Source organism: Rhinolophus hipposideros (genome assembly GCF_964194185.1).
Source record: "Rhinolophus hipposideros genome assembly, chromosome: 11".
Lineage (NCBI taxonomy): Eukaryota > Metazoa > Chordata > Mammalia > Chiroptera > Rhinolophidae > Rhinolophus > Rhinolophus hipposideros.
The window spans coordinates 46,861,578-46,888,064 of record NC_138057.1 but is presented as its reverse complement, the minus strand read 5'-3'; the positions used below and the strand labels follow the sequence as shown (position 1 = coordinate 46,888,064).

The 26,487-nt window shown below is 40.1% G+C and overlaps 1 protein-coding gene across 7 annotated transcripts in view; it reads left to right on the top strand.

The window, feature by feature from the left end:
• FRMD3 (FERM domain containing 3) overlaps positions 1-26,487 on the top strand; it is a 247,202-nt gene that overhangs the window by 125,925 nt on the left and 94,790 nt on the right. For 6 of the 7 annotated variants that reach the window (XM_081065847.1, XM_081065845.1, XM_081065850.1 and 3 more), the window contains exons 3-4: positions 4,724-4,766; positions 20,329-20,407. In XM_081065847.1, coding sequence (XP_080921973.1) covers positions 4,724-4,766; positions 20,329-20,407 — 122 coding nt within the window. The remainder of the gene's footprint in view (positions 1-4,723; positions 4,767-20,328; positions 20,408-26,487) is intronic. The other variant, XM_081065849.1, reaches the window with a different exon arrangement.

The following is a 26,487-nucleotide window of genomic DNA, read 5'->3' as shown; positions in this document are numbered from 1 at the left end:
GCTTAGAAATGGCACAAATTGGCTAGATAATGCTAGACTGAGTTACTCTGGGGCTTTGTCCAGGTGAGATGTGAGAATCAGGCCATCTTTTCAGGGTTATGATGGGAATTGGTCAGATTTTGGATCTGGTTACTCCAGAAGGGAAAAACAATCTTTTGTTTGGGGGGAGGCACATTCATTCTTGTTTAAAACCCCATTGGTTATTCAACACATTTCTCTGGGCTACAGATTATTCCTGTCTAGGGCACCAAGGGTTTTGAGAAAGATAACAGAGAGGTGTGTAATTTATTCTGTAATCATAGGCTGAATCAATTTCAACAGAAGTCCAACATTTGAAGATAACTGTTATATTGTTTACTTTTGGAAGGTGTGTGTGTGTATGTGTGTGTCAGCAGCTACAAATTAAAAATCAATCTACTTAGTCACAAATCACCGCTTCACACCCACTTTTTTTGTCCCCAAACAAGCCCAAATTAGAAAGTACAAAGGAAATGTACCATTTCTAGGATGGGGTAGAGAAAAACGATCTCTTAGGGCTAAGGACAGCTGGACCTAGCAAAATTAGAAAGAAACATTGGTTGGCAGTGTTCTCATCCTTCAGATTCATAGAATGTGGAACGTGAGAGCTGAAGAAATCTTAACGGGTCCTGGAATCTACTACCCACAACCCCAAGATCACAGATGAGAAAAATCAGAGCCTAGAGGCTTTATCATCTCTCTGCTTTTCACTCCTTTGTGTAGCTTCTGTCTGTTCCTCTTTTTCACCCAGCTGCTGTCAATCAAAATAAATTTGTTCTAAGAAATGCCTTGAAATGTGGTCAGGCTAGATTATCAATACTGCAAACCCTGTTAAATTGGGACCTCTCATAGGGGGACTTACGATTATTAGGGTTCAAACTTAAGGCAAAAGGAATAAATCCCTAAGGGAAGGATTTTAAACATCATGGAGGGCAGTTTTTGGTAGAGTGTTAGGGAGGCTGTCTTAGATCTGGTTCTCAGAAAGCAGATCATAAGATAAACATTCCAGTTTTATTAGGAAATGTTCCAAAGAAAAGACTTGTAGGAGAGTGGGAGAATGGGACAGGGAAGAGAAGGAGGCCATATGAGTGTGCAATGTTGGGAAAAGGCATGCAGAGGGTAACATGGGCTCAATCCCACAGAGGAGCTCTAGAATAGTGTAGGTCTATCCTTGGACTTGTCCCAGCCAAGGGGTGAGGGAGCAGAGGTGTTTATCCTCCCACATCTGTCAGTTATCAAAGAGCTGCTGTGGGGTGGGGTGAGTGGGGAGGCTCAGTTCTCCATCCTGCAATGGATTCTAGTAACCTGCGGGCAGCCTTCCTAAAAGGAATCAGACTGTTGTACAACTAAAGGAAAAGGGTATCTGAGAGGACTTGGAAAGAGTCCTGACAATCTCTCTGCAGAAGCCTTCCTGATACCTTCAAATCATGCTATGGGATGTATCCTCTGGTTCATCTTACACCCTAAGCTCATTAGATAGAATCAATAATTGGGTCTTAGCTTCCTTAGTCTTTGGAATTTTGTCCTAAATTAGAGTTGAAGAAATGAAGGTTTCAGTGATAGTACACCAAGTATAAATTCAGATATTGGGTTGGCAGACTTTCTTTCCTGCCTGTCTTAGGGAGTATCGGTTTCCAGTAAGGAAACAGAATTAAACAAAACAAAACAAAACAAAAAACCACACACATATATTCTAAGTATCAATTGAAAGGAAAATAGCAATGCAATAAGTGCTTATATCTAATTACCCAATGCATCATGGTGATTATTTTCCTCCAGACTTGACTTCATTGCCCGACTCATAACTCTAAAGGGAAGAAAGAAAAATAGGAGAATTATCTGTTCATGTAAAGCACAAGGCTGGTGGGGTGGGAGGTGAGAGAGGAAGAGAATGACAAAGGTGGGCTCATCAAGAGGGGCCATTGCACCAACTTAGGGGTCTCTCAGTGAACATGAAGAAGATGGGAACAGCTGGTGTTTACTGAGTCTTCACTATGCTCCAGCTTTTTTCTAAGAGCTTCTTAAAGAATTAACCCTTTAAACCTCACAATGATGCTGTGAGGAAACAGAGGAACTTGGTGGCGGTCACACCATTAGTAAGTGGCAGAGCTGGGATTCGAATCCAGCCTGTTGGCTCCTGAGTTGGACGGCAGTGTCAGCCCTGGATGCTTATCTGGATTTGGTATCTGCCTGTTATGTATGAAATTCTTCCTCTTGAGTCTACATGACGAAATCCACCTTTATCCTCTGAGTAGAGGTTAGCTTTCTTTCTTTCCTTTGTTTAAAATTGATTTTTAAATTAGTCATAGAATGCACCAATACATATAAAAATTTTCAGTTACAGCATCATAGATGAAACATCACAGAAAAAACTTGAAGTTATCATTTCCTTTGATCATCACCCCAAAATTCCTGTTCTTTTCCCTGTTACCCACTCTCACTGGTATGATTTAAGTGTGTATCATTTCAGATCTTTAAATATACATTTAGATGCTTCTTATGTGTATTCTTTGGAAATATATGATAATGTTTTGTACTTTTTATTTAAAAAAGAAAACATATGAATTGTATAATACCATACTTCAGAGGTTCTCAAACTTTTTTGGCCTAAGGCTCTCTTAGTATCTTAGTAGTGTTCCCTACCCCTCCAAGGCAGACATAGCCAATCCATCATGGCACTCATTCTCACTGAGCTTTCACCCAATCTTGGAACTCTCCTTCCAGCCCTGGGAGATCACCACCAACAACTGCTGTGGGCATACAAAATGAAACTTACCTGTCATCCCTGAAAGCAGAGAGAAGGTGGAGAGGTAGGTTTAAGTTAGGCTGTTAAGTAAGGAGTTAAGTAAGGAGTTCAAAGGATTCCAGGCAGGGAGAATTTGGAAAACAAATTTATATTTCAGAATTTATTGGCAAAATGACTGGTGATTCTCCTCTGTGATATAGTAGCAATTGCTCTCTGGCTGCTGTTAATTGTTTTCTTGCCTTAGTTCTAAGTTATCTTATTTATTTCTCTAAAAGTAATTTTATCACTAGACACCTTTTTTGTGATTCTCCACGAGTCCCATATGTTGAAAGATGTGGTCTACCAACTAAACTGTATTTATTAAGAAACAACAACAGCATCGGTAAACAAGCATTTATTATTTTTCACATGCCAGCCACTGTTCAAGAGTTTTATGTTTGTTAACGTTTTATTAACTTTAAAAATCCTTACAACAACCCTGAATGGTAAGTACTATTATTATTCTCATTTTAAAGCTGTTAAAATTGAGACACAGAGTGGTTAAACATTTTGCTTAAGGTTATATAGCTAGTAAGTGGTATAATTAATACATTTTCCACTATTCCATTATAACTGTGTAAAGGACAAGCATAATTTCTGATTAGAAGGAGATAACCAAAAGTAGAATAGTGATTTCCAGGTGCTAGGAGGAAGCGGGGAAATGGGGAGTTATTGTTTAAGAGGTATAGAGTTTAAATTTTATAAGATGGAGAGAGTTCTAGATGGATAGTTGTGATGGTAGCACACTGTTACGAATATATTTAATACCACTGAACTGTACACTTAAAAATGGTTAGAATGGTGGATTCTATGTTATGTATATTTTACCACAATAAAAAAATGGGGGGAAAAATGGCCAGGGTTCTCAAAATGAATTGATATAATTTTGGCCATCAGCAGAGAAACTTGCTATTTTAGTTTGTGAAACTTATTAGGAGTAAATGTACGGTATTCTCTTAGATTCTTCATGATGTTGAAATAGTTAAAAGACCCATTCTTGCTTTTAAAGACCTCAGAGATGTGAAATTCTGAATTGGAAACTACTGATTTGACCACTCAATTTTTCAAAATGAGCGAGAGCAAAGTGTCCGCACTCAACTGACAAGGTTCCTCCTCTTCTTTCCTCTCCAGTATCAAGCAGGATGGGGGGCATCCTTTAGTGGGGGTTCCCAGTGGCACCCCGCTTACTATTTTTATAAACTGCAGATGCAGTTTCTATATAAAGTGACACCTCCTGACATTCCCTAAGTGGCTTCAGGGACATCATGGCTAGTGATAGTAAAAGTTGCCCATCTCTCAGCATGTTGACGTGTGGAGACAGCTGGCCAAGGGGGCCAGGTCATTGAGCTCCTTCGTTTTGTGACGGAGCTGATTTTTCTTCTTGATGACTTCAGGCCTCTGACATGAGATGTTTAAAATCATTCGCTCCTCCCCACCGCGGAGGAAGAATTGCATATGTGTGTGATGGGCTGGTGCTGACTTGGCCCACTGCTAACCTGCGAGGAGGCTGCCTGAAAGGAGAGCACGGTGCTGATCTCTCTGGGACTGTTCCTCTGACGTCACACATGTCAGTCTTCACCGAAGGTGGCCGAGATGCTGCCTAGAGCAGCGGAGTCATCTCACTCACTAGAAACTCCCTTTGAAGTGCGTGTTCTCTCCCCTGCCCTTCTCTCCTAGCAGCTACACGACTCAGATACGACTCAGGTAGTATTAACTCTCTAAGTTACACCCTGCCTGTGGTATTATTATTATTGCCGAATTGTTCATGCTGATCTTCAGAGGGTGGAACCCCGAGACATAGCTATGGGAAACAAGGCTGTACTTTGGAAAAAGAATATTCAATTCCTGTTAGTTATTAAGTATGCATCATGTATCCAGCCCTTTGACCCACAATCTCTGCTTTTTTGTCTTTCTCCCCAGCACTGGCTCGAACCTAACAAGTCTATCTCCAAGCAAATGAAATGTAAGTGTCAATCTGTGGGCTCACTTCTGTTATGAAATGTCCAAAGATGGATTCTGTTTCCTGACAGAGTTTCTGCTGCCAGGGAAGAAATGGCTGGAGTTGAAGATCTCTGGGTGGGTGGGGGTTCTCTCTCCCAGTAAGAGCTGTGTGACTCTTCTCTTATTCGCTGGCCTTGGTCCTCCTTGCAGTCACTGTTCCTAGAGCCCCCTGTGTCTCTGCCCCTCCCCACCACTAACCCTCATATTTCATATTCAAACAGGGAAATTGGATTATATGGTTAAATATCTGTTAAACATAAGCACTAGGTACCTGGTTCTTTCTGATGGTGCGGGGAGCTAGTAAATGGGTCAGGGAGGGAGGTTCAGTCTCAGAGGTGGAGATGAGAGAAGCAGATGTATTTTGAAACTAAAATCTTGCTGATAACTTTACTGAAGAGTGTATTATTCTTTTCCACCCCTCACACTCCCTGGCATAAATATTTTTTTCTGGGTAATTGTTTTCAAGGTCTGGTGCTTAGACCTGCCTTTGTTGTTGTTGTTTAACTGGCTCTTGGAGAAGTCAGTTTGGGAAACCTTTCTTTAGACTACCTTGGTCATTCACTTGAGCCGTTGTGACAAGGATGTTGACTAGTGTCCCTGGGTGACATGATGTTTTGTCCTGGTTGCTGGTGCCAGGCGGTAGTCAGCCTACTTTTTTATTTATGGTTTGGAGGAGAGCTTCTGAAGTGCCCCTCAGAAATTCATTGCTTGCCCTGAAATCCATTTATTCCCTCCGTGCCAACTTTCCCAGGGCTCTAAAATGTGAGCAATAAATCAGTTTCTCATTGGAGATCAGATTAGCACATATTATGTTACTTGTCATCATTCAGGTGATTCTTTTCTCTTTTCAAATATGAGAAATTATTCTGGGCAGGGCTTTGAAAGGGGAGAAGGAAGACACTGAACATGGATAGCACACTAGCAACCAACATGTCTATTCCTTAACTCTTTTTTTTTCTCTCCCTGTCTCTTCCTTCTCCTCTCTTCTTCCTCCCCTCCTCATCTGCCCTTTTCCATTTGTGTCTCTTCCCTCTCTCATCACTCAAGAGCAAACTCTGTCTGGTCAGTGCAGGAAATACAGTTAGACAGCCAGACAGCTAATGCCCATGGCTGCTGCAGGGAGATGGCAGTAAGATGTGGCAGGAGAAAATAGGGACAGCAGTGCACATGGGGGATTCAGAGAGGTCAGGCTGTAGGGGTGAGGCTGGGATAGAGTAAGTACAAGCATCTGGTAATAAGTAGCAGCACCAGAGGTATCAGGAAGCTCTGCGTAGAACAATATGCAGGACAATGAGAATGAACTAACATGCCTGAGGAAAACATAGCTGATGCCTCGCTTTTATCCCTTAACTACCAAATTTTGATATTTTTGTTTATATATTTAAAAATATTTAGACAATTTCCCAATACACTTATTTATAATGCGTGGTTCTTTGACTTTGGTTCTTAAATGTCATGAAATATTTTTCTGAGGCCACACACAATTTTGAAATGTAAATCTGTCTCTAAAGTAGGAAATATTTCAACACCTAATAGAAGAAAAAATTTAAACTTTGTGAAGAATTTGTTGTGTAAGAGCTTTGTTTCTATTATTAGTAACTCTGAACAACCAACTCAAATTTATAGTGTTTTATAAAAGTACTGTAAAGATTGGCATATGATTACTGGCCAATTTCAATCAAATGACAACTGGACTCTAAATCTGGAAGGAAAGGGTTGTGTGAAATTCAGTTTCTAAACCAGATGCAGGAACTCACTGATTCTAGAAACTAAGGGTCCTCTTACCTGTCACCTGATCCTCCACTGAATTGTTAAGAATATGAATGAACAAATTTATGTAATTTTCTCACAAACGCAAACCTAGTTTTGCTATTATTGATGTCTTTTAGTATCAAGAATTTCTGTGTTCTAAGCCACATGTCCTAGAAACATTAACTTTAATGTAAATTAAGAAAAAATTAAATTAAGGTTTATACAGTGTTAACTCAGAGAAACTGTGTTTGACCCCTGGGACTCATCCATGAATTTATCAAAAGCATCTGGTCGCAGAACCCAAGACACTTTCCCGCTTGGGTGTGGGCATGCCTTTTACACTCCGTCAACCTTTAAGTAGGCAGCAAGGGTGTAATTCCTTGGAGGAACAGTTTTTTCCCATTCCTGTCTCACTCTCCAGTGATTCCCGACTTTTCGGTCCTTTAACCCTGACCTCAGAAAGAGCCCTCTGACTGTGGGTGTTCCCAGGACTGGTGTTTCCCAGGGTTGGCTAAAGATCAGCTGTCCTGATTAATAAACTCTGTACAAAGGCATTATTATTTCTTACTAGTATTTTTAAAAGTCATTTTTAGTCATAATGTCTGTGGTTGTTCCAACAGTTCAGAAAAGTTTAAAATGAGAACCGTCTTTCCTTTCTCCTCCTCCTTATATCTCCAAGCCCACCCCAAAGAAATAACTATTGTTAACAATATTTTATATCTTCCTGGGAATTTTTTATGTACATGTAAGCTCTCCCAACATAGGTAAGTCATTTTATAAGCAAAAGCAAGATCAATTTATGTATATTTTTCTTCACCTTGTTATTTTCCCCAAATTTAGAGATTTTTCCATATCAGTGATAGTTGATTGCCTTCATTTTAATGGTTTTCTGATAGTTAATTGTGTGCCTGTGTGTAATTCATCTATTTTTTTTAAGAAACTTCATTTTTAAACTTTTTTTTTTTTTTTTAAATTTAAGTGTGGTTTTCCAGGACCCATCAGCTCCAAGTCAGGTCGTTGTTTCAATCTAGTTGTGGAGGGCGCAGCTCACAGTGGCCCATGTGGGGATCAAACCGGCAACCTTGGTGTTAAGAGCACCACTCTAACCAACTGAGCTAACCGGCCGTCCTGTAATTCATTTATTAGTGGATGTCAAGTTTGTTTCTAGTCTTTTGCTAAAATAAATTATGCTGTAGTAAACATGCTTGAATGTTCATTCTTACATCTTGTACATCTGTACTAGAAATTCCTAGAAGTAGAATTGTTGGATCAAAAGTCATACACATTTTACATTTCCTTAGTGATAAATGTCCATCCAAAGAGCTTATAATAATTTACTCCTGGTAACATTACGTGAGAGTGCTTGTTTCCCCCAAATTTTGTTGAACATAGGTATTATCAAACTTATTTTTATGATGCACTTTTCCTCCTTCCCCATCCCCAGAATGGCATTGTGAAGCAGGGGAAGCTTATGCACCATCCCGGCAGCAAGGGCGATAGCTCTCTTCTGCTTAGTCCTCTGAGTCCTCCCTTGGTGTCTCATGTGACTTGGTCTTTGGTTGTTGGCCTCTTGCCCCACTCATCCTCTCTGGATATAACTAGTCCCACCGGCCTTTGAGGGTCCACTGAGGCCTGTGGTTTCTGCCATGGTGTTGTCCTGCAAGTCTGTAGATGCTGCCCTCCTGTGGTCCCCACTCTAGGTGTCTTCACTGGTTGGCTCTGTATTTACCACTGGGACAGGCAGAAACTGCTCGGCCTCTTCCGAGCCCTGCTTCAGCCTCAGGGAAACTTGTGTACTCTAGCTAAGCTTCCCCCTCTGCTTAAACACACCCTGCTGCCATTTCTTCAGTATTCTCTGCAGTCCCAACCAGAACACTTTCCCCAAATGATACTGAGATTTCTTTGTCTTGCCCCTACCTCACTCCATTCAGCCACGCCTAGGGTTCTGAGGGATACTGGATTCTTTCCCAGAACTCCAGATAGTGTATTAAACTTGGCGTTGTCCTGTCTGGGTCTCTCCAAGTGTTCCACCTACCGTCCTTCCCCATCCTCTACTCACAGTTAATAATGGCTTTTGTGTTTGGGTACTAGGTTAATATCCTAAAACAATAGCTTTCTTAAACACAAGCTATTAACTTTCTCAAATATAATGGGGAAAAGTGCTATTATTTACCATAGCAATCGCAAATCAAAACATAAATTTCTTGTCAATAAATGTAATAAGAAATATGCAAGATCTGTATACATAAAACTGAAATTTTACCGTGGAGTTACTGTAGAGTAGATAAAAAAGATGTGAATAAATGGAGACTTCTCATGTTTCTAGTTAATATTGTTAATCAATTCTTCATAAGTTAATATATACATTCAATTATTTTCAAATAAAATTTTCAGTGAGATTCTTGATGGCATGTGATAAACTGATTCTAAGGCTCATTTGCAAAAGAAAATGCTCTAGACCAGCCAATAAAATGTAAAGAACGATACGATTATTGTTCTACTAGATAACAAATCAAGGCCTAAGCATTATAATAATACATAGTAACGAAGATAGACCCAGGAATAGGAAAAGAACCCGCAGAACAAAAGAAAACCCCCAAATTGAACCATTATTTATGAGGATGTGGATTGTGATAAAGCTTTTATTTCATATCAGAGGTAGAAAGATAGATTATTCAAAACATGATTTTTGGACTTCTTTGCACTTGGAAAAAAGCTAAGGACATACCTCGCACCATACACGGGATTAATTCCAGGTAAATGCAAAAGTCCAGTCTATTTAACAACCTATAGAAATTTTAGGCAAAAATTTTAAAGTGTTTTTTATAATTATGGGGTAGAACAGGACTTCCTAAAGAAAACCTAAAACCCAGACGCAACAAAGCCAAATGCTGAAAAATTAGTGCAAAAATTAAACTTTTGTACCAGAATATTTGGTTTGTTCACTGCACAGAGCAGATTCTCAGTGGATGCTTGTTGAATTAATGACTGTAAAATGAATTATAAAAAAGTTAAAGCACAAGGAAAATAATGGGACCAGCATTTGCCAAACATATAATACGTAGTAATATGCAGAATATATAGTTTGATGCCATGAACCAAGAGATAAACAATTCAATAGAAAAATGTGAAAAGACACAAGGAATACAAATAACTGGCCAATAAACTCAAAAACTAAGTGCTAAATATCAGTAACAGGAAAATGCAAATTAAAACTAGATATTTTTTATTATACTAAGAAAATTGTAAATATTGATAATATCCAGTTGATGAGGCTGATGCTAACACTTCTGGTGGGAGTGTATAAATGGGTAAAGCCCTTTGTGAGGGAAATTCGGCTGTATCTTTCAAGATTAAAAATGCCTATATCTCTTGATCCAACGGGGTAATATCTATGAGTATATCTAAGGTAATATTTATTCCAGCACAGGTATATATTTTGCAAGGATGTCCATTGCAGCATTGTTTATAACAATGAGAACTTGAAGCAATAAAAAGCCCAGCAATTTTGGCAAGGCTAAATCAATTAGGTGGAATACATGCAGTCATCAAAAGAAATGAAGGCAGACAGGTATTATTGACACTGAAAAATTTATTAGATACATCATAGAGTTCAAAAAGCAAGTAAAAACCCACATATAGAATGATCCATTTATATGAAAATAAACAGATTATTATATATAAATAATTGCATAGAAGAAGGGCTGCAAAGATGCGTACTAACTGTGGTTACCTCCAGAGAAGAGAGTGGGGTAGAGGAAAGTAAGGATCTCACATTTTATTATACATAGTTATATTTTACTCTGATGTTTTTACAATGAGAACATTTTCATATGTCACTTGATAATAAAAAAAAGGAAAATTAAAGGAGAGAAAGCTTCATGCAAAAATCAAGAAAGAGAGAAAAGAGGGGGAAAAAAGAAAGGAAGGAAAGAACCAGTGCATTATACATCAAGCATGTACTTATAAAACTAGAGACCCAGATGAAAGAAAGCCTGCTTACTTTTCCAAAGAAGGTCTCTGCTTAATCCTGGCTGGTGCCTGACTAGCTCAGCAGGGTAGTTAAGATTTTCTTGCTCTATTTACCAGGCAGAGTGGTGCTGCCAGGTACCCTGAAGGGACAGGGGTGCTTGGAAATGGCTTCTGCATGCAAATCAGGGTGGGGAGGATCCCTAGCCTCTGCATTCATGGTTTGACTCAGCCATAAGAGTAAGGTTGAGTCAAGTTACTGGCTGATGTCTGTAGTATTCCCTCCCTGAAATTATGATGGCTCTTTCTGAAAGCCTATAATTTCTGTCTTTTATGGTGATATTTATGTGGCATTCCTTAGCTTTCCAGCATCCCTTGTGGCTAATTCAGCTAATAGTCCCCTTGCTACTGAAGGATTTCGTCAATGGGAACATACCTTCTGAGAGAGAGGGAGAGGGAGAAGGAGAACCAGAAGCATAGATTTTGCTCTGGTGTAAAGAACAGAAGGAGAAAAGCCACAGGTTCCCATACCCATTCATGAGGCCAGTTTGGATGCCTGACTCCCAACTCTGTTTGTTCTTCTGATTACTCCCCTTGCTGAGTATATTAGTTTTTACTAAGGCTGCCTTTACAAAGGCTGGGTGGCTTAAAACGATAGAAATTTATACTCCCACAGTTCTGGAGGCTAGAAGTTCGAGATCAAGGTGTCAGTAGGGCCATGCTCTCTTTGGAATCTGTAGGGGAAAATCCTTCCTTGCCTCTTCTAGCTCTGTTTTCTTTTTCCCCTTGGTCAAATTATTATATTGTTATAAATGATTTACACATTTGTGGAGGGGAAAATTCATTGGATTCAAATCACTTTCTCTACCCATTTCTACCTTAATCTTCCAGCATTTGTCACCTGTTCATTTTCTTTAAATAAGTTTTTTTATTGAGGCACAATTGACATAACGTTGTATTAGTTTCCAGGTATATAACATAATGATTAGATATTTGTATATATTGCAAAATGATTATTATAATAAGTCTAGTTAACATTCGTCACCATATATAGTTACAATTTTTTTTTCCTTGTGATGAAAGAGTTTAAGATCTATTCCCTTAGCAACTTTCAAATATACAATACAGTATTATTAACCATAGTCACCATGCGGTACATTATATCCCTGGGGCTTATTTATTTTGTAACTGGAAGTCTGTATCTTTTGACCCTCTTTATCCATTGTACTCAGCCCCTTTCCCCTGCTTCTGGGAACCACTGATCTGTTTTCTGTATCTATGGTCTCTTTTTTTTTTTTTTTTTTAAGATCTCACATATATGTGAGATATAAGTGAGATCATACAGTATTTGTATTTCTCTGTCTGACTTATTTCACTTAGCATAATATCCTCAAGGCCCATCCATGTTGGCAAGATTTCATCCTTTTTATGACTGAATAATATTCGTGTGTGTGTGTGTGTGTGTGTGTGTGTGTGTGTGTATCACATTTTCTTTATCCATTCTATCCTTTGCTGGACACATGGTTGTTTCCATGTCTTGGCTATTGTAAATAATGCTGCAATAACCATGGGGGTGCATACATCTTTTTGAATTAGTGTTTTGTTTTCTTCAGATAAATACCCAGAAGTGGAATTGCTGGATCATATGGTAGCTCTATTTTTAACTTTTGAGGAAATGCCATACTGTTTTCCGTAGTGGCTGCAGCAGTTTACATTCTCACCAACAGTGCACAAGGTTCCCCTTTCTCCACATCCTCACCAGCACTTGTGATTTCTCTTTTCTAGCTCTTGGTGTTGCTGGCCGTCCTTGGCAGTCCTGCCTTGGTTTGTAGGTACATCACGCCAGTCTCTGCCTCTGTCTTCACATCACCTTCTCCCTGTGTTTCTCTGTGTCCAACTTTCCCTCTCCTTTCTCTTGGAAAGACATCAGTCACCCTAACCCAGTATGACCTCATCTTAATTAATTTCATCTGCAGACACCCAATTATCCGAGAGGGTCACATTCTGAGGTTCCAGGTGGACACAATGTTTTTTTAATAATGTAAAATCTCAGTACCAAGTTACACAAGTAATTGAATTTAGCTGTTATAATTATTATGACTAGTGGATTGATACTTACCAACATGACTCCTGAGGAGTCACAACATCATAGTGAGCAGGCACATGGATCTCTTGCCTTCACTTTCTTTGACTTTTGCTAACATTTTTTGGCTAAAATTTTCAGGTAACTACACCCTAGGCCTAGGTAGCAAAGCTCTTCTTTAGAAACAGGACTGTCAAATAGCTCTTCCTATGTGTGCCTACTTCATGCCTATTTCATCCCCACTCCTTCCTGAGAAATGACAGTTCCCCCCCATTGCCCTTCAAATCAAGATATAGGGCTAGGTGAAGGTGAAGGGCTCTAACTCATCCATTGTCAGTTTCTTCTTCGACCTCTAGAGTAATAATAAGTCCTATGGGTTAACGACTTAGGTTGTCTGCTGAGTGTTTTACAGCACTAACTCATATCATCCTCATCAAGGTCTCTGTATCAGGGGTCAGTAACCTATGTTCCCTGGGCCAAACCCGGCCTGGCATGTGGTTTCGTATGGCCTGCAGGCTGGGCATAGGTTTCATATTGTTAAATGGTTGGGAAAAGAAGCAAAAGACAATATTTTGTGATATACGAAGTTCAGATTTCAGTGTTTTATTGGAACACAGCCATGCCTGTTTGTTTACATCTTATCTGTGGTTGCTTTCACACTGTAAAAGCTGAGTGGAGTAGTTGAGGCAGAGACATTGAGGCCCACAAAGTTGAAAATATTTACTCCCTGTCTCCTTACAGAGAAATTTTGTTGATCCCAATTCTAGGTTGTTTGTTCCATTATTATCCTCATTTTACAAATGAGGAAATGGAAGCTGAGAGTTTTCAGTTTGTACATGTGGTTTGTACATGTGGTGAACTTGAGATTAGACGTGTTGGACACCGGAATCCCTGTTGGAGCTTTTCCCGAATAGCACAGGCAGGCAGAGAACTCCGAGGACACGTATTTGTGAGGCAGCTGCTCAGCACTCCAGAGTTGCCAAAGGGAGTTCTTAGAGTGTGCCTTCACTCAGTGCATGCATGTGTGGGCGTGCCCGTGTGTGTGATTAAAGCGTACGAGAGAACGCTAACAGGAGGAGGATGAATTAAATATAATTTTTTAAAAAACCAACTCTGCTTTGCATGTAGTGGCAACACAGTAGCGTTGTCATTCAGTAACAGAGTGAGGGGGGAGTCTCACTGATCTTTATGCTGATGGCAGTAACAGTTGTCACTGAATAATAGTCCTTTCCAAGTAGGAGCTCAGTTCTTCTGAGAGCAGTTCTCTATGGCTGGTTCGTTTGCTCATATCCCAAGTGTTACATAGTTCATTGAATGAATGAGGAATGCTCTGTCCTTTTGGTGCCCAAGTGTCATTTTGTACATATGCAGAGTTTGTGCACCTGAGAGGTTTCATCATTGAAGGCAGTACTGAATTTCTCAGTGTCACTGTGCATGCCATGCACACAATGAAGAAGTGGGAGTGTGCTCCTCAGTTCTTACTGTAAAACCCCACGCCCAGGGCAGGGACGCTGTGCATTTGGTGAGGAATAAAAAGGTGTCAGTTGTATTGAAAAAGCCAGGAGCCCTTGATGCTTACTTGGGCTTCTTTGGAAAGGAAGCATCTTACTTGCAGGGTGTTTGTGGTCCTTTGTGCAACACCAGAGCATCTGTGGTATTTCTGCAGAGTCTGAAAGTCTGACAGATTGGTCCCTTTTTTAAAAAAATTCAGTTCCAGAGAAGGGAGGCACAGGAGAGACCTATTTCAGGTATGGGAGTTGCTCCAACATCTGCTGGAGCCATGGGCTCTGTGTTTCAACTACTGTTTAAAGGAGTTTGGGGGAAATTTTACATGGCTGTCAGCCCGAAGGTATGTGAGAAAGCTTGTGAATTTATATGTACATTCCCAAAGTTATGTTTTATGTTTTTCTATAGTTCTTTACAGTGTTTGGAGGAAGTATTTTAAGAAAAGCTGCTAAGTGACGTTTCACTCACAAAAAAAGTCTTATTTGTTTCTACAAAGATTTGAGAATGGTTGTGGGTTAAAAATAAAGTTGTGTGTTTTTTTTTCTTGTTTTTTTTTTTTCCATTTTTACCTGGGAGCCTCCTCAGTTAATCGTTTTCCATCCCTCTTTTCGTTTCTGGGCAAGGTCTCACAGTGGAGACGAGAAAGTCTGCCTGTGCTTTATAAACGGCTGTTCCTCTCCCTGTGTTCTCACTGTTAACAAATTACCACAATTATTATACCCTGGGATTTGCTGACACAAAAAAAGGGCCACCGAGCTGTCCCACAGAGACACAGCTTCCCCAGCCCTGCCTGGCAGGTTACACAGGACTGTGAGAAAGGAGGAGCCCTGCTGTTCTCTGTGTAATTATACGCTCCTGGCATTTTTTTAAAGTGGATTTTTGCATTTCTTTTCCTTCTCTGCTACTCAGTGGTATTCTAATATTTTAGCACTTACATGGATGAGTAAATGTTTTTCAGCTGTTGAGTTGTTGAGTTTAATTCAGGCTTCTCCGTCTCCTTCCCCCCCTTTCCAACTCCCCCCTTTCTCCTCTTCTGGCAGGAGTGTTTATCCCCACAAAACAAAAGCTCACGTTTCTGTAATGTGCCATGTGCATGAGCCAAGATGCCAAGAGCCCATTGGATTTGTCAAAACATCTCTGGGAAGTAAATGTGACTCCTGGTGTTGTCCCCTCTTAGAGCAGGAAACAGAAGATAGGTGGCTTGCTCAAGGTCACTGCTGGAAGTCCTGTTCAAAATCCAGGCACCTACCCCCTGAGAAACTTGGGGATGCCTCCACCCACGTGCCTCTGTCACTGGTGCTGAAGCTTTAGTACCACAGTAGAGATGCACTACCATGTCTTCCCCGTGGAAGACCATGGTGTCCAGTCTAGTAAATATCCACATTGGCTATTCATTATGACACTGTTGGGGTAGGCCCCGATGAGGGGGCGGGGATGTGTGTCATTGCACATGTGTTACATCCATGCTAGCTGCTTGCTGCTCCACAGATAAGTCCTTGATTAGACTTTTCCTACTACTGAGTCTACACCAAAGGTTTGGCACAGATAAGAGTCATCCTTCACGTCATCCTTCTTTCCCTGGAGCTCCAGAATAAGAAGACATGGAAGCTGGAATGGCAGACACACTTAGCTGCTGAGAAGGGGATAGGTTCATTTCGACAAGGGGATTCTGACCTTAGGCAGGGCCCAGGGAGTAAACGCTACCTGTTGAACCTGGGAAGTCTTTTTCAGCACTTACACAGCTGGTATGGGTGCACACCAGTACTCGAAAGCTGGGCTTTGGACCCCATACCGGTGCCAGCATATTTGGGGATGACTTTTCCCCCATCCTCTTGTTTCATGATTTAGAAATTTAAATAATTTTATTCCCCTACCCTGCCCCCTTTCTTTTTGGTTTTCTTAGAAAAGAGAATTGTACTTGCCTTCATGGATTTGGTTATAGTGGGGATGAGAAAAGGGAACAGAGGTGGGGGTGGTCTTTCACCCCTTAAATTATTTCTGCTTTATTTTTCACAGCATTTATGACCTTCAAATGTCCTATACATTTCATTTGTTTGTTTGGATTGTATACCTGTCTATCTCATCATAGTGTATTCTCCATGAAGACAGTTTTTGTATGTTTACAGCTGATGTTATTATTTGTATATCTAAACCTATGACTGGTACCTAGTAGGTGCAAAAGAAGTATTTGTTGATTGAATTAATTAATCCTTTCTCTAGAAGTCGCTATTCCAACCAACTTGAAAGTCCCTGAATTTGTTCCAGATGTTGAAGTGCAAAAGTTGAGGTGTAGGACCAGCGGTTTTCAAAATATAAATCCTAGCAATTGCCATAGTAATTCAGACTATAGACCCTCCAGATCATTTTGATGGGATGAATGTGATGGCAGGGCCAGCTGTTCTTGACATCTGCCTCACAGGTTGGGGATCATCATTCATTCATTCAACCACACAGGCAGAGAATCAGCCTTTTATCAATAATAAGCTCTGGGGATAAAAAGCTGAACAAGACATACAGGTCCATACCCTCATAAATCTTGTCATCCATAACTAGATCAACATTTTGGGGGAAATCATTAATCTTTTCAGCCTCTTCCAATCCTGTGAAGATGCATTCCTTAGCTTTACTACTTGTGTTATAATTTTGCCACGAGAGCCTCAAGGTAAAGCCTGCTGCCACAGTGGCCCCCTTCGATCCCGGGGATGAGGTTGAGCTCCTTGTCAGAGCACGTCACGGGTGCTACTTGTAGTTCACTGTCAAAATCATGTGTTCCTTTTAACTTTCAGGGAAACTTTTTCTTTTATTGGCAACATAAGGTCTATGATGCTGGAACAATACATGAGAAAAACACAGTACAGGCATATAGTATGGTAGAAGAAAATAGATAGATATGTACAATGTCAGAGGGGCAGTAGACTGGGGACAGGGGTTATCACTTTGTGAGGGGTATAAATGTCTAATTATTATGTTGTTTTGTAAACGGGAAACTTAAAAAAAAAAGTACAGATTGCCAGTTATAAAATTAATCATAGGATGTAAAGTACAGCATAGGGAACGTAGTCAATAATATTGTAATAACTATGTATGGTGTCAGATACGTACTAGACTTATCTGGGTGATCACTTCGTAAAATATATAGAAACTTATATAATATTGTATGTCAACTGTAATTGAAAAATAAGTTTTAGAAAAAAAAGAAAATGGATAGAAAATCTCAGACTTGAAAAGTGTCTCCTCCTGTTTTTTTCTGCTGCCCACTCTCATCCCTTCTGTGATAATGGGTCTAGTGGTGAGCATATCACTAGTACCCTGTATTGATTTCTTCCACCATCACATCCTAGAGAATGAGGGAGATGTCAGGAACTTAGTGGCTTTTTAGTGTATGACTTAACAGCATATATGTGGCAGCCCCTGGGACTCTGTGCTTGAGGAAACATGCAGTAGATGGGAATATACCCAGAGTAAGGGCACTCAAAACTGCTTCACATGAGGAGCAGTTAGAAGAACTGGGGATATTTATTTTAGAGAAGACTCAGAAGGACCATAAGCTCTGTCTTCAAATGATGGAAGGGCTCTCTCTCTGGGAGAAGCAGTAGACCATTCTGGAGCTTCGGGTCTTGGAGCAAAGGTGATTGGGTGGAAGGAATGCCTACAGTTGGGGTATTCAAAGATGGCCACTTGGGGAGCTGCCTGTGAGCATCACTGCCTGATTCCTCAGGATGAGTGCAAATCCTGATTTGTACCTGATGAGCTCAGATACCTACTGAAGCCAGCCTAGGGCTGTAAACAGATATGACAACCAGATAGGAGAGAAAATGACAGCTTTAGTTTGTGACCATCTTCTGTGATCTTACTTTCCCCAATTTGCCTTTAGTTGGCTTTTATTTTTCTGCTCCCATCAAAATATTTTCCCATACCTGTTGACTAAATAATTCAAATTTTTGGAGTTTGTATTATAGGAATAAAAATAGAAGTATTTAATGATAAGTGCACTAAGATTTATTTATATATTAGAATTGTTTGAATTGCAAAAATGTGGAAACAACCTGAATGATGATTAAAAGAGAAGAGTGGAAGTAGTGGAGTAAATTCTGGTGTATCCATAGTATGACCTATTATGCAATTATTATAGATCTACCATCCTGGAGGGATGGGCAGAATGTAGACTTAAGTGAGAAAAGCAAGAGAAACATCTGTAGTATGATCTTGTTTTGTGTGAATAAATTATATATATTAAAAAAAATCCCTCACATATGTAATCATTTGGAATATACTTGGGTGCGGATGGTAAAAGGGGTGGTGTAATATAAATGAAGTTGTTAACATTGGTGGAGAGTTTGGGGTGGGCTGGGGACCTCAGGGACAGAAAGGGCAGGAATAGAGACAAAGTGACGGAAACCGAAGTGGCTCTATCTATCCATCCATCCATCCATCCATCCATCCATCCATCCATCGTCTGTCTATCTATCTAATCTTCATTGGTTGTGCTTAAGCATGTATTAATTTTGAGGATTTGAATGAAAGAAAGGAAGGAGTAAACGTATGTTACTTCCATTTTTTTGCTCTGTTGTTCTTCTCATATAAAACTGCCTCATCCTTTCTATTAAGGACAATCCAGAGGTTTTATAATAAAAAATCCATTAGTTTTAATCCTTTAAATGAAGGCGATGATTTATTCAAAAGAAATCTGGGGAATGTGTAAAGATATTTTGAGTCAAAATTGAATTTCTAAATATCATGAAAGATGAATGACTTCAGAGTCATTTGTATTTTTCTTCGTTGTTTATTTGCTGTGTAGAAGGTGTCCATTTTCTCCTAGTATTCCAGAAAAATGTTCCTTTCTTAAATCTGGGGAATACAAGGTTGGGTTAGGGGCACCCAACTCAGTTAGGAAGTTTGCTAGTTCCTGGTGGGGAAGGAGAGCATTGAATGGAGAGTTCTGGGGTGGTGGTGGTGGTGGAGGTGGTGGTGGTAGAGGTGGTGGTGGTGGTGTGTGTAGTGTATTTTTAATATTTTTCTCTTCTGAGATAGCCAGTAAGATACTGTTGTTTTCCTGTGATTTGGAGGCTTTCTTTCAAATTACTTTTGAGAATTGTTTTCCATATTAAATTATCCTCATTATGCATTCATATTCGATGCCGATAGTACTTTCTACATAAAGAATTTGTCTACATACAGAATAGCCCCAGACATTGTAGAGTTGGTGGGTGATTTAACTCCTGCTTATCATGAAAGAGGGTTTGGGGGAGAATAGGATGCTGTTTCATATTCACATTTGGATGTAGGCTCAGAGCTGATTCCAAGTAGCCATACTGATACAAAGGCAGGAAATGATTGGGTATGTCAGATCTGTAGAAATAGTAATACTAACCATCATATTTCTTTAATTATAATATGCTCATTTTATATGCTAACTGACATCTGAATGTATCTTGCTACACTTGTGTGCACTTATTAGGTTAATATTGCAAATCAACAGTGATCTTATAATGAAAGGTGTGAGAAATCCTGTAGAATCCCGTTAGCTGGTCACTGAGTTCTGAATATTTAATGCAGTTAGACCATTCCAGAATCATTAACCTCAACCAGAATTTCAACCTGTATAGTGTTATCTTGATTCAGATAAATCAGGAAGTTATAGAAGTGTGTCTTTTCACATAAGTAACTACCTCATAAATAGGTAATAACTAAAATAATACAAAAGTATGCAAAGTAGGATCAGTGTGTGGTTAGCTCCATTTTTAAAATCTTGATTTTAGTTGAAAGGCACTATCATCTGAAGAAAACTAGTCATGTGCAGCGGTATTTTTCCACCTCACAGGCTAAAATGTATTTTACTAGGCCAAAAATCTCAATGGTGTTCATGGGCAATTTGTCATAAGGGGGTGGAGGGAAGGATCAGAAGAGAAAATGTTATTTAAAGCTGTGACCCACAGGAATAAAGGGGAGCTGTGATGTGGAAAGATGTGCTAACAGACTACATTGCCTGTATCCTGCATTTGCTTTGGGTGTCTTGTCAAGAGTTTTGAGTTTTATTGTCACTGTTGCTTTGTTTTCTTGAGCATGATATCTGCTTCTTTCAGAAAATCACCGTCTTCCCTGCCCCCACCCCTCAGGCTAGGCTGTAAGGCTTCACGGCTGACTTTCCTGTGTGTGTGTTCGAGTCCACAGTGTTTTGCTGCTTTTCTCATGCTTTTTCTTTATGATGTTTCAGCTCATCCACCATACACCATGTGCTTTAGAGTGAAATTCTACCCACACGAACCCTTGAAGATTAAAGAAGAGCTCACAAGGTATTTTTCATTTGTTTTATGTTTAACGTGCGCCTTTAACCGGCCAGGGCCTCTGAGTCTTACAGGCTAGACGTCCCCTTGTCTAGAGTAGAACATCTCAATGAAGCCAGTATTCAACTCAGCATTCTGGCTTGGAATGTTTTTCTTGCACTTAATTGTCTCAGGTTTTTTCAAACAGTTGTCATTGGGAGTGTAATTAACTGAAAAACAGCAGCGGTTATGAGGAGGAGGTACTCTCTGAAAACATCTGACAGCGGGGTGCTAAAAATAAATAGAAGATGACTGTCTTTAGGATATGGGCAAATTCATAGCGAAAGCAGCCCGTAGGGCCTATCTTTGAGTCTAAGCTTTTCTAGGAGGGAGAAGATCACTTGATAGAATGGACTGTTTGTCATCCTGCCTTCCGCTTGCTAAATGACTGACTGTGAGGCAGGCTTCCCGCTCCTTATAGACTCTTCTGAGCCCAACCCTGAATTTTCCAGTTGTGGGGCCTCCTCCCTTCTGATCTCCCTCTGCTGCGGCCACATTCATTCCATCTTCTGGAGGTTTTGCTTCTGTGAACAGCCTTGGTCAGTGCACCTGAGCAAGGTCCTGGAAGGGCCAACTCTGTGAATGGAGAAGAGGCATTCTGCGCTTAACTCTTGATGAGGGTCTGATTTGGTGACTGCAAAAATTGCTCTGCATAATCATCTCTCAAAATAAACTACATAGGTACAAAATGCAACAGAGAAGCAAATGCAGTTTGCCAATCATTTGCAGGGGGATGTGTGGGGCTCTTGGATATTTTGCTTTCTCATTTTCCATGAATGTCTGCTAAAGTTTGACCATAGTGACACTGAGGTGATGTTGGAAGGAAGAAGATATGTGGTTCCATTCTCCATAATTTATTTGCACACAACCATTTAGTGAGGTTTGTGCTTGGGGGCGGGGTCAGGGCATAGGTGTGGAAAGGAGAAATACATAGATAGTGGACAATTATAAGTGGTGGTTGGTATTTGCAATCTGGCCTGCTTTTTGTTTTTTCAATTGAGGTAAAATGCACGTAACAAAATTATTTCCACCATTTCAAAGTGGGCAATTCTTTGGCATTAAGTACATTCACAGTATTAGGCAACCATCATCACTATCTAGGTTTAGAACATTTTCTCATCATCCCAAAAAGAAACACTGTACCTATTATCAGTCAATACTACACAGCTCCTCTCCCAGTCCCTGGCAACCACTAATCTACTTTCTGTCTTTATGGATTTACCTGTTCTGGACATTTCATATAAATGGAATCATGTAATATTTGGCCTGCTTTTGGCTTGAAAAATTTATTCATTTATTTGATAAGGTCTTCCACAATTCCTACACTGTGCATAGCCCAGGGTGCAGGGGCTGTATGAGCACACATACACACACACACACACACACACACACACACACACACACGCAGATTTGTCCTGCTCTCTGGGTACTAAAAGTGTAATTAGGAAGATCCTCCAGTGGCTAAAATGGCTCACTTTTGTCATTTGTTTTCTTTATAATCTTGTCTGGAGGACAAAAATTGTTATGTGTCACAATAAAAATTATCAATGGATCTTTTGTTGTTGAGAAAAGTCCCATTTGAAAGTAAAAAAGAACAAAGTTTTAGCTAATAACCCTAGTTAAATCCCTCTGAATTAAACTTGCTAGCGTTTGCATGCACTTGACTGAATAGCTAATGTATGAATAGTGGAAAATTGTGAACATTTTTATGTCTCCTAAGGAAATTAGGACAATGTTCTGTCCTTGTACAGGTAGAAATGGTCTTTTCTTAGTACAGTCCTTAGAATTCAAAATGAATCTAGAAACTATGGAATGCCCCAGGTACTTAGAATTTAAATCGTATCTAGAAAGAGTTTAGTTTTTCTTGTTAGATATTTTTTTATTTTATAAGATTAATCTAAAATTTAAGAATTGAACATATGAGAAGTTAAGATCATATTCATGACTATGCTTAGAGATAAAGAAACATTGAGAAAAAGCTAGGTTCAAAAGAGCAAAACAATAAAAATACTCACAAACAAGGATATTTGAAATAGTTTTTTACACTTCCTTTCTCTCTCCATTTGTGTAGTTATCTTAACAATGCTTTAGATTCCTGGGGCTTTTGTAAATGTTGTATACAATTGAATGTGATCAAAGTATGTTGGTTTTGTTTTTAGTCAGAATAATCTTTAAATTCAGGCTAGGTAGAGGAGTGTTGTCATTAATGGTAGCACAATAATGTAACCCCCAGATGCTTTTGTGCTTTTGTTGCATAATCCTTTCATGAAGGTGTGCTACTAAAAGAAGATGCATTATTTTGTTTATTTGTTTATTTATTTATTTATTTATTTATTTATTTATTTATTTATTTAGCTATTGTATTAAAAAAAATGAGTATCTGAACCTGAAACCATTTGAAAGGCTGAGGAGATTATATTGAATTCACAATAATCCATGAGTATCTTTAGAGGTCACTGATCTGAGCAAGGACCCAGGCTCAGATATTGTGAAAGCAGGTTTTTCTTTCTCAGAAAGCTTTTGTCAGACTTGATTTCTGATTTATGAGACAGGAACCCAAGCATCTCATTCATCAGTAAGTAGTTATTTGAAACGTGTGTGTGTGTGTGTGTGTGTGTGTGTGTGTGTGTGTGTGTGACTAAACTAATCAAAAAGTGGAAGGGAATCCTTTCTGTTCAATGCATACATTTAGCAAGTAGAAACTTCGTGGCATTTGGCCTGGTAGTTTGCATCCTTCTTTTAAAAAGAAAAGATTTGATCATTTCAAGTATGTGCGCAGCCTTGGTATTCTAACTGGTCTAGGGCCGAGGTCCGCAAAGTGAGGTCCCCAAACCAGTGTCCGCATCCTCTGGGAATTTGGCCCCTGCCTTCAACCTGGGATGGGGCTCAGTAATCTGTATTTTTGTAAGCACTCCAGATGATTTTAAAGCATGTCAAAATTTGAGAACCACAATTCTAAGGCAGTTTGGATTTTCAAAAGCATTGGGTTTTTTTTGGCAGATATTATAGTGTACACTTAAATAGGTTTAGTATATTCAAAAACTTGTGCCTCCATCACCACGATCTAATTCCAGAAGATTTTTATCACCGCAGTGGAAAACCCAGTACCCAAGCAGTCATTCCCTATTCTGCCCTCCCTCCAGCCCCTGGCCACCTCGAATCTGCTTTCTGTCTGTATAGATTTGCCTATTCTGGGCATTTCCTATAAATGGAATCATACACGTGGTATTTTGTGACTAGCAATTTTTCACTTAGCATAATATTTTCAACTTTCATCCATGAAGAAGTACTTCATTTCTTTTACGGCAGAGTAATATTCCATTGTATGGTTATACATATTTCTTTTATCCTTTCATCAGTTGATAGGCGTTGGGGTTTTTCCATTTTTTTTTAAATTGGGGAATATTGGGGAACAGTGTGTTTTTCCAAACCCATCAGCTCCAAGTCAAGTCGTTGTTTTCTTTTTCTTTTTTTTTTTTAATCGGGGAAAGGGAACAGGACTTTATTGGGGAACAGTGTGTACTTCCAGGACTTTTTTCCAAGTCAAGTTGTTGTCCTTTCACTCTTAGTTGCGGAGGGTGCCATTCAGCTTCAAGTTGTTGTCCCTTCAGTCTTAGTTGTGGAAGGCACAGCTCAGCTCCAGGTCCAGTTGCCGTTGCTAGTTGCAGGGGGCACAGCCCACCATCCCTTGTGAGAGTCGAGGAATTGAACTGGCAACCTTGTGGTTGAGAGCCCGCACTCCAACCAACTGAGCCATCCGAGAGCTCAGAGGCAGCTCAGCTCAAGGTGCCGTGTTCAATCTTAGTTGCAGGGGGCGCTGCTCACCATCCCTTGTGGGACTCGAGGAATTGAACTGACAACCTTGTTTTCAGTCTAGTTGTGGAGGGTGCAGCTCAATGGCCCATGTGGGAATCGAACCGGCGACGTTGGTGCTATGAGCACTGCCCTCTAACCAACTGAGCGAACCGGCCGCCCCAGGGTTTTTCCATTTTTTAACTACTATGAATAATGCTGCTGTGAATATTCGTGTATACATTTCTGTGAGGCTCCAGATTCTGATTTAATTGGGTCTGGCATAGGGTCCAAAGCATTAGTATTGTTTAATGACTCCCCCAGTGATTCTAACATGCAGCCAGGCCTGTGAATCTCGGACTTACAACCTTAATACTCAAAGTGTGGTCCATGGACCTTCAGCCCAGAATCACCAGAGAGCTCATTAGAAATATGGACCCTCATGCCCCATCCAGACCTACCAAATCAGAAGCCACATTCTAACAAGATCTCTGGGTAATTCACGTGCTCATTCAAGTGTGAGAGGTACTGGTTCAAGGAGCTACTCTGGGTCTTTATCTACCAGACGTAACGTCGTTCTTCTAACAAAATGCACATCCATCGCTCAACAAGAAATTTATTAAGGACTGCCTTTATGCCCCATGCACAATACCATACAAAATTGCGGACAGAGAATCTCATTTGAGCCTCCACTGTGTCCCCAGTGCCTAGCATAGTGTACAGCTCAAAGCAGGTGTGAAATGAAGATTTGTCGCTGGCTTCCACACCAGTGAGCCACTAAACCCTTCAGTGTGTCCAGTGTGCTTTCAGTGAACCAGTGCCTAGACACTGTGAGCTCAACTGGCTGCAGCTGTGTGATCTTAGCACATTAATTACCCTCTTTGATCCTTCATTTCTTAGCCATTAAAATGGAGTCATGCATATGGCTATTCACAGGCTGAATAAACATCAGGTTATTTGAGCATTGGAGGTGGTAACTGGGACTGATTGAGTGGTGTCCCTACTCTATCCCAAGAACATGGAAAGAAAAAAGGTTTGTCTGTGAGAGTCAAATTCTAAAATAACCACAGAAAGAATCTGTACACATCTACAAAGTTACTTTAGTCAGAAACAATAGATCCCCGGCCTGAGCCTTAAATGAAAGAATCAACCTGGCTAAGAAAGGCGAGGAAACCTGAAGAGGGCTGATGATGGTGGAGGAACAGAAAGCACAGTGACAGAATGAGCCTGAGCCAGCAGTTGTATACTGGCAAGTCCCTCTTCCCTGGCTGAACTGAGCTCACGTTTATTTTTCATCTGGCGCAATAGTGTTTTTTAAAAACAGAATTTGTTGCAACATTAAAAATTCAAAGGATTTTATTTTGTTGACAAAAGAAATTCCAAACCTAAAGGAAGTTTTAAAGGGTTTATTATGAGCCAAGCTCTAGGGAATAGCAATTTTGCAGTTTATTTTATACATTAGAATCAGAGGAGAAAACATAAGAAAGGTTTACACGAAATCCACTGGTGGCAGATTAAGGTGGGAGAAAGCAGGGAAATCTCTAGGACTGGCTATAAAGTAAAATGGAGAGATACATGTGTCTTTTACACTGGTGGGTGCAGGATAGTTAACATTTAGCATACACAGTTTACAGAGGTATGTGGGTAACAATAATATTGAGGGATGTTGGGATTGTCTCACCCCTTTCTGGGTATTCATTTTTGGAGTTCTGGAAAAGAGATCATTCTGACATTTTAAGTACATTATTGGAGACGCACAAAAACAATGGACAGGGCTTGCTCAAGGTAAAGATTCATCTATCACACTGGCCTTAGGATGTGACCGCCCACCATAACCCACTCAGTTAGGAATTTCTTATGATCAAAACATCCTATGTGGTAACTTTCAGCTATTAAGTTGTCCTGCTTGCCAAGGTTGTCCCTTTTTGTTTACAACTTCTAAATCCAGTCTCCTTGATTTTCTGGAAAAGCTAGATGCATTTGGCCTGCTTTTCTATGCGGTGGCATGGGGCTGGAGCTGTGGAGTGGCTGACCCCTTGATGGGGGCCAGCATGCTCCATTCTGCTTCCCCAACCACCTTACGCCAGCCAGTCCATTCCACTCAGTGTCAGGTGAGCCTGGCTCCATAGACATCTGAATTTGCTGTCCTGTAGAGGACGACAGGACCTTCTAGTTACGAATAAATTGGCTTTCAGGCCTCATAACCAAGTCTTTTTGAGACTGATGAATGGGAGTCTGTGCCCCCCGAGATTCGACTC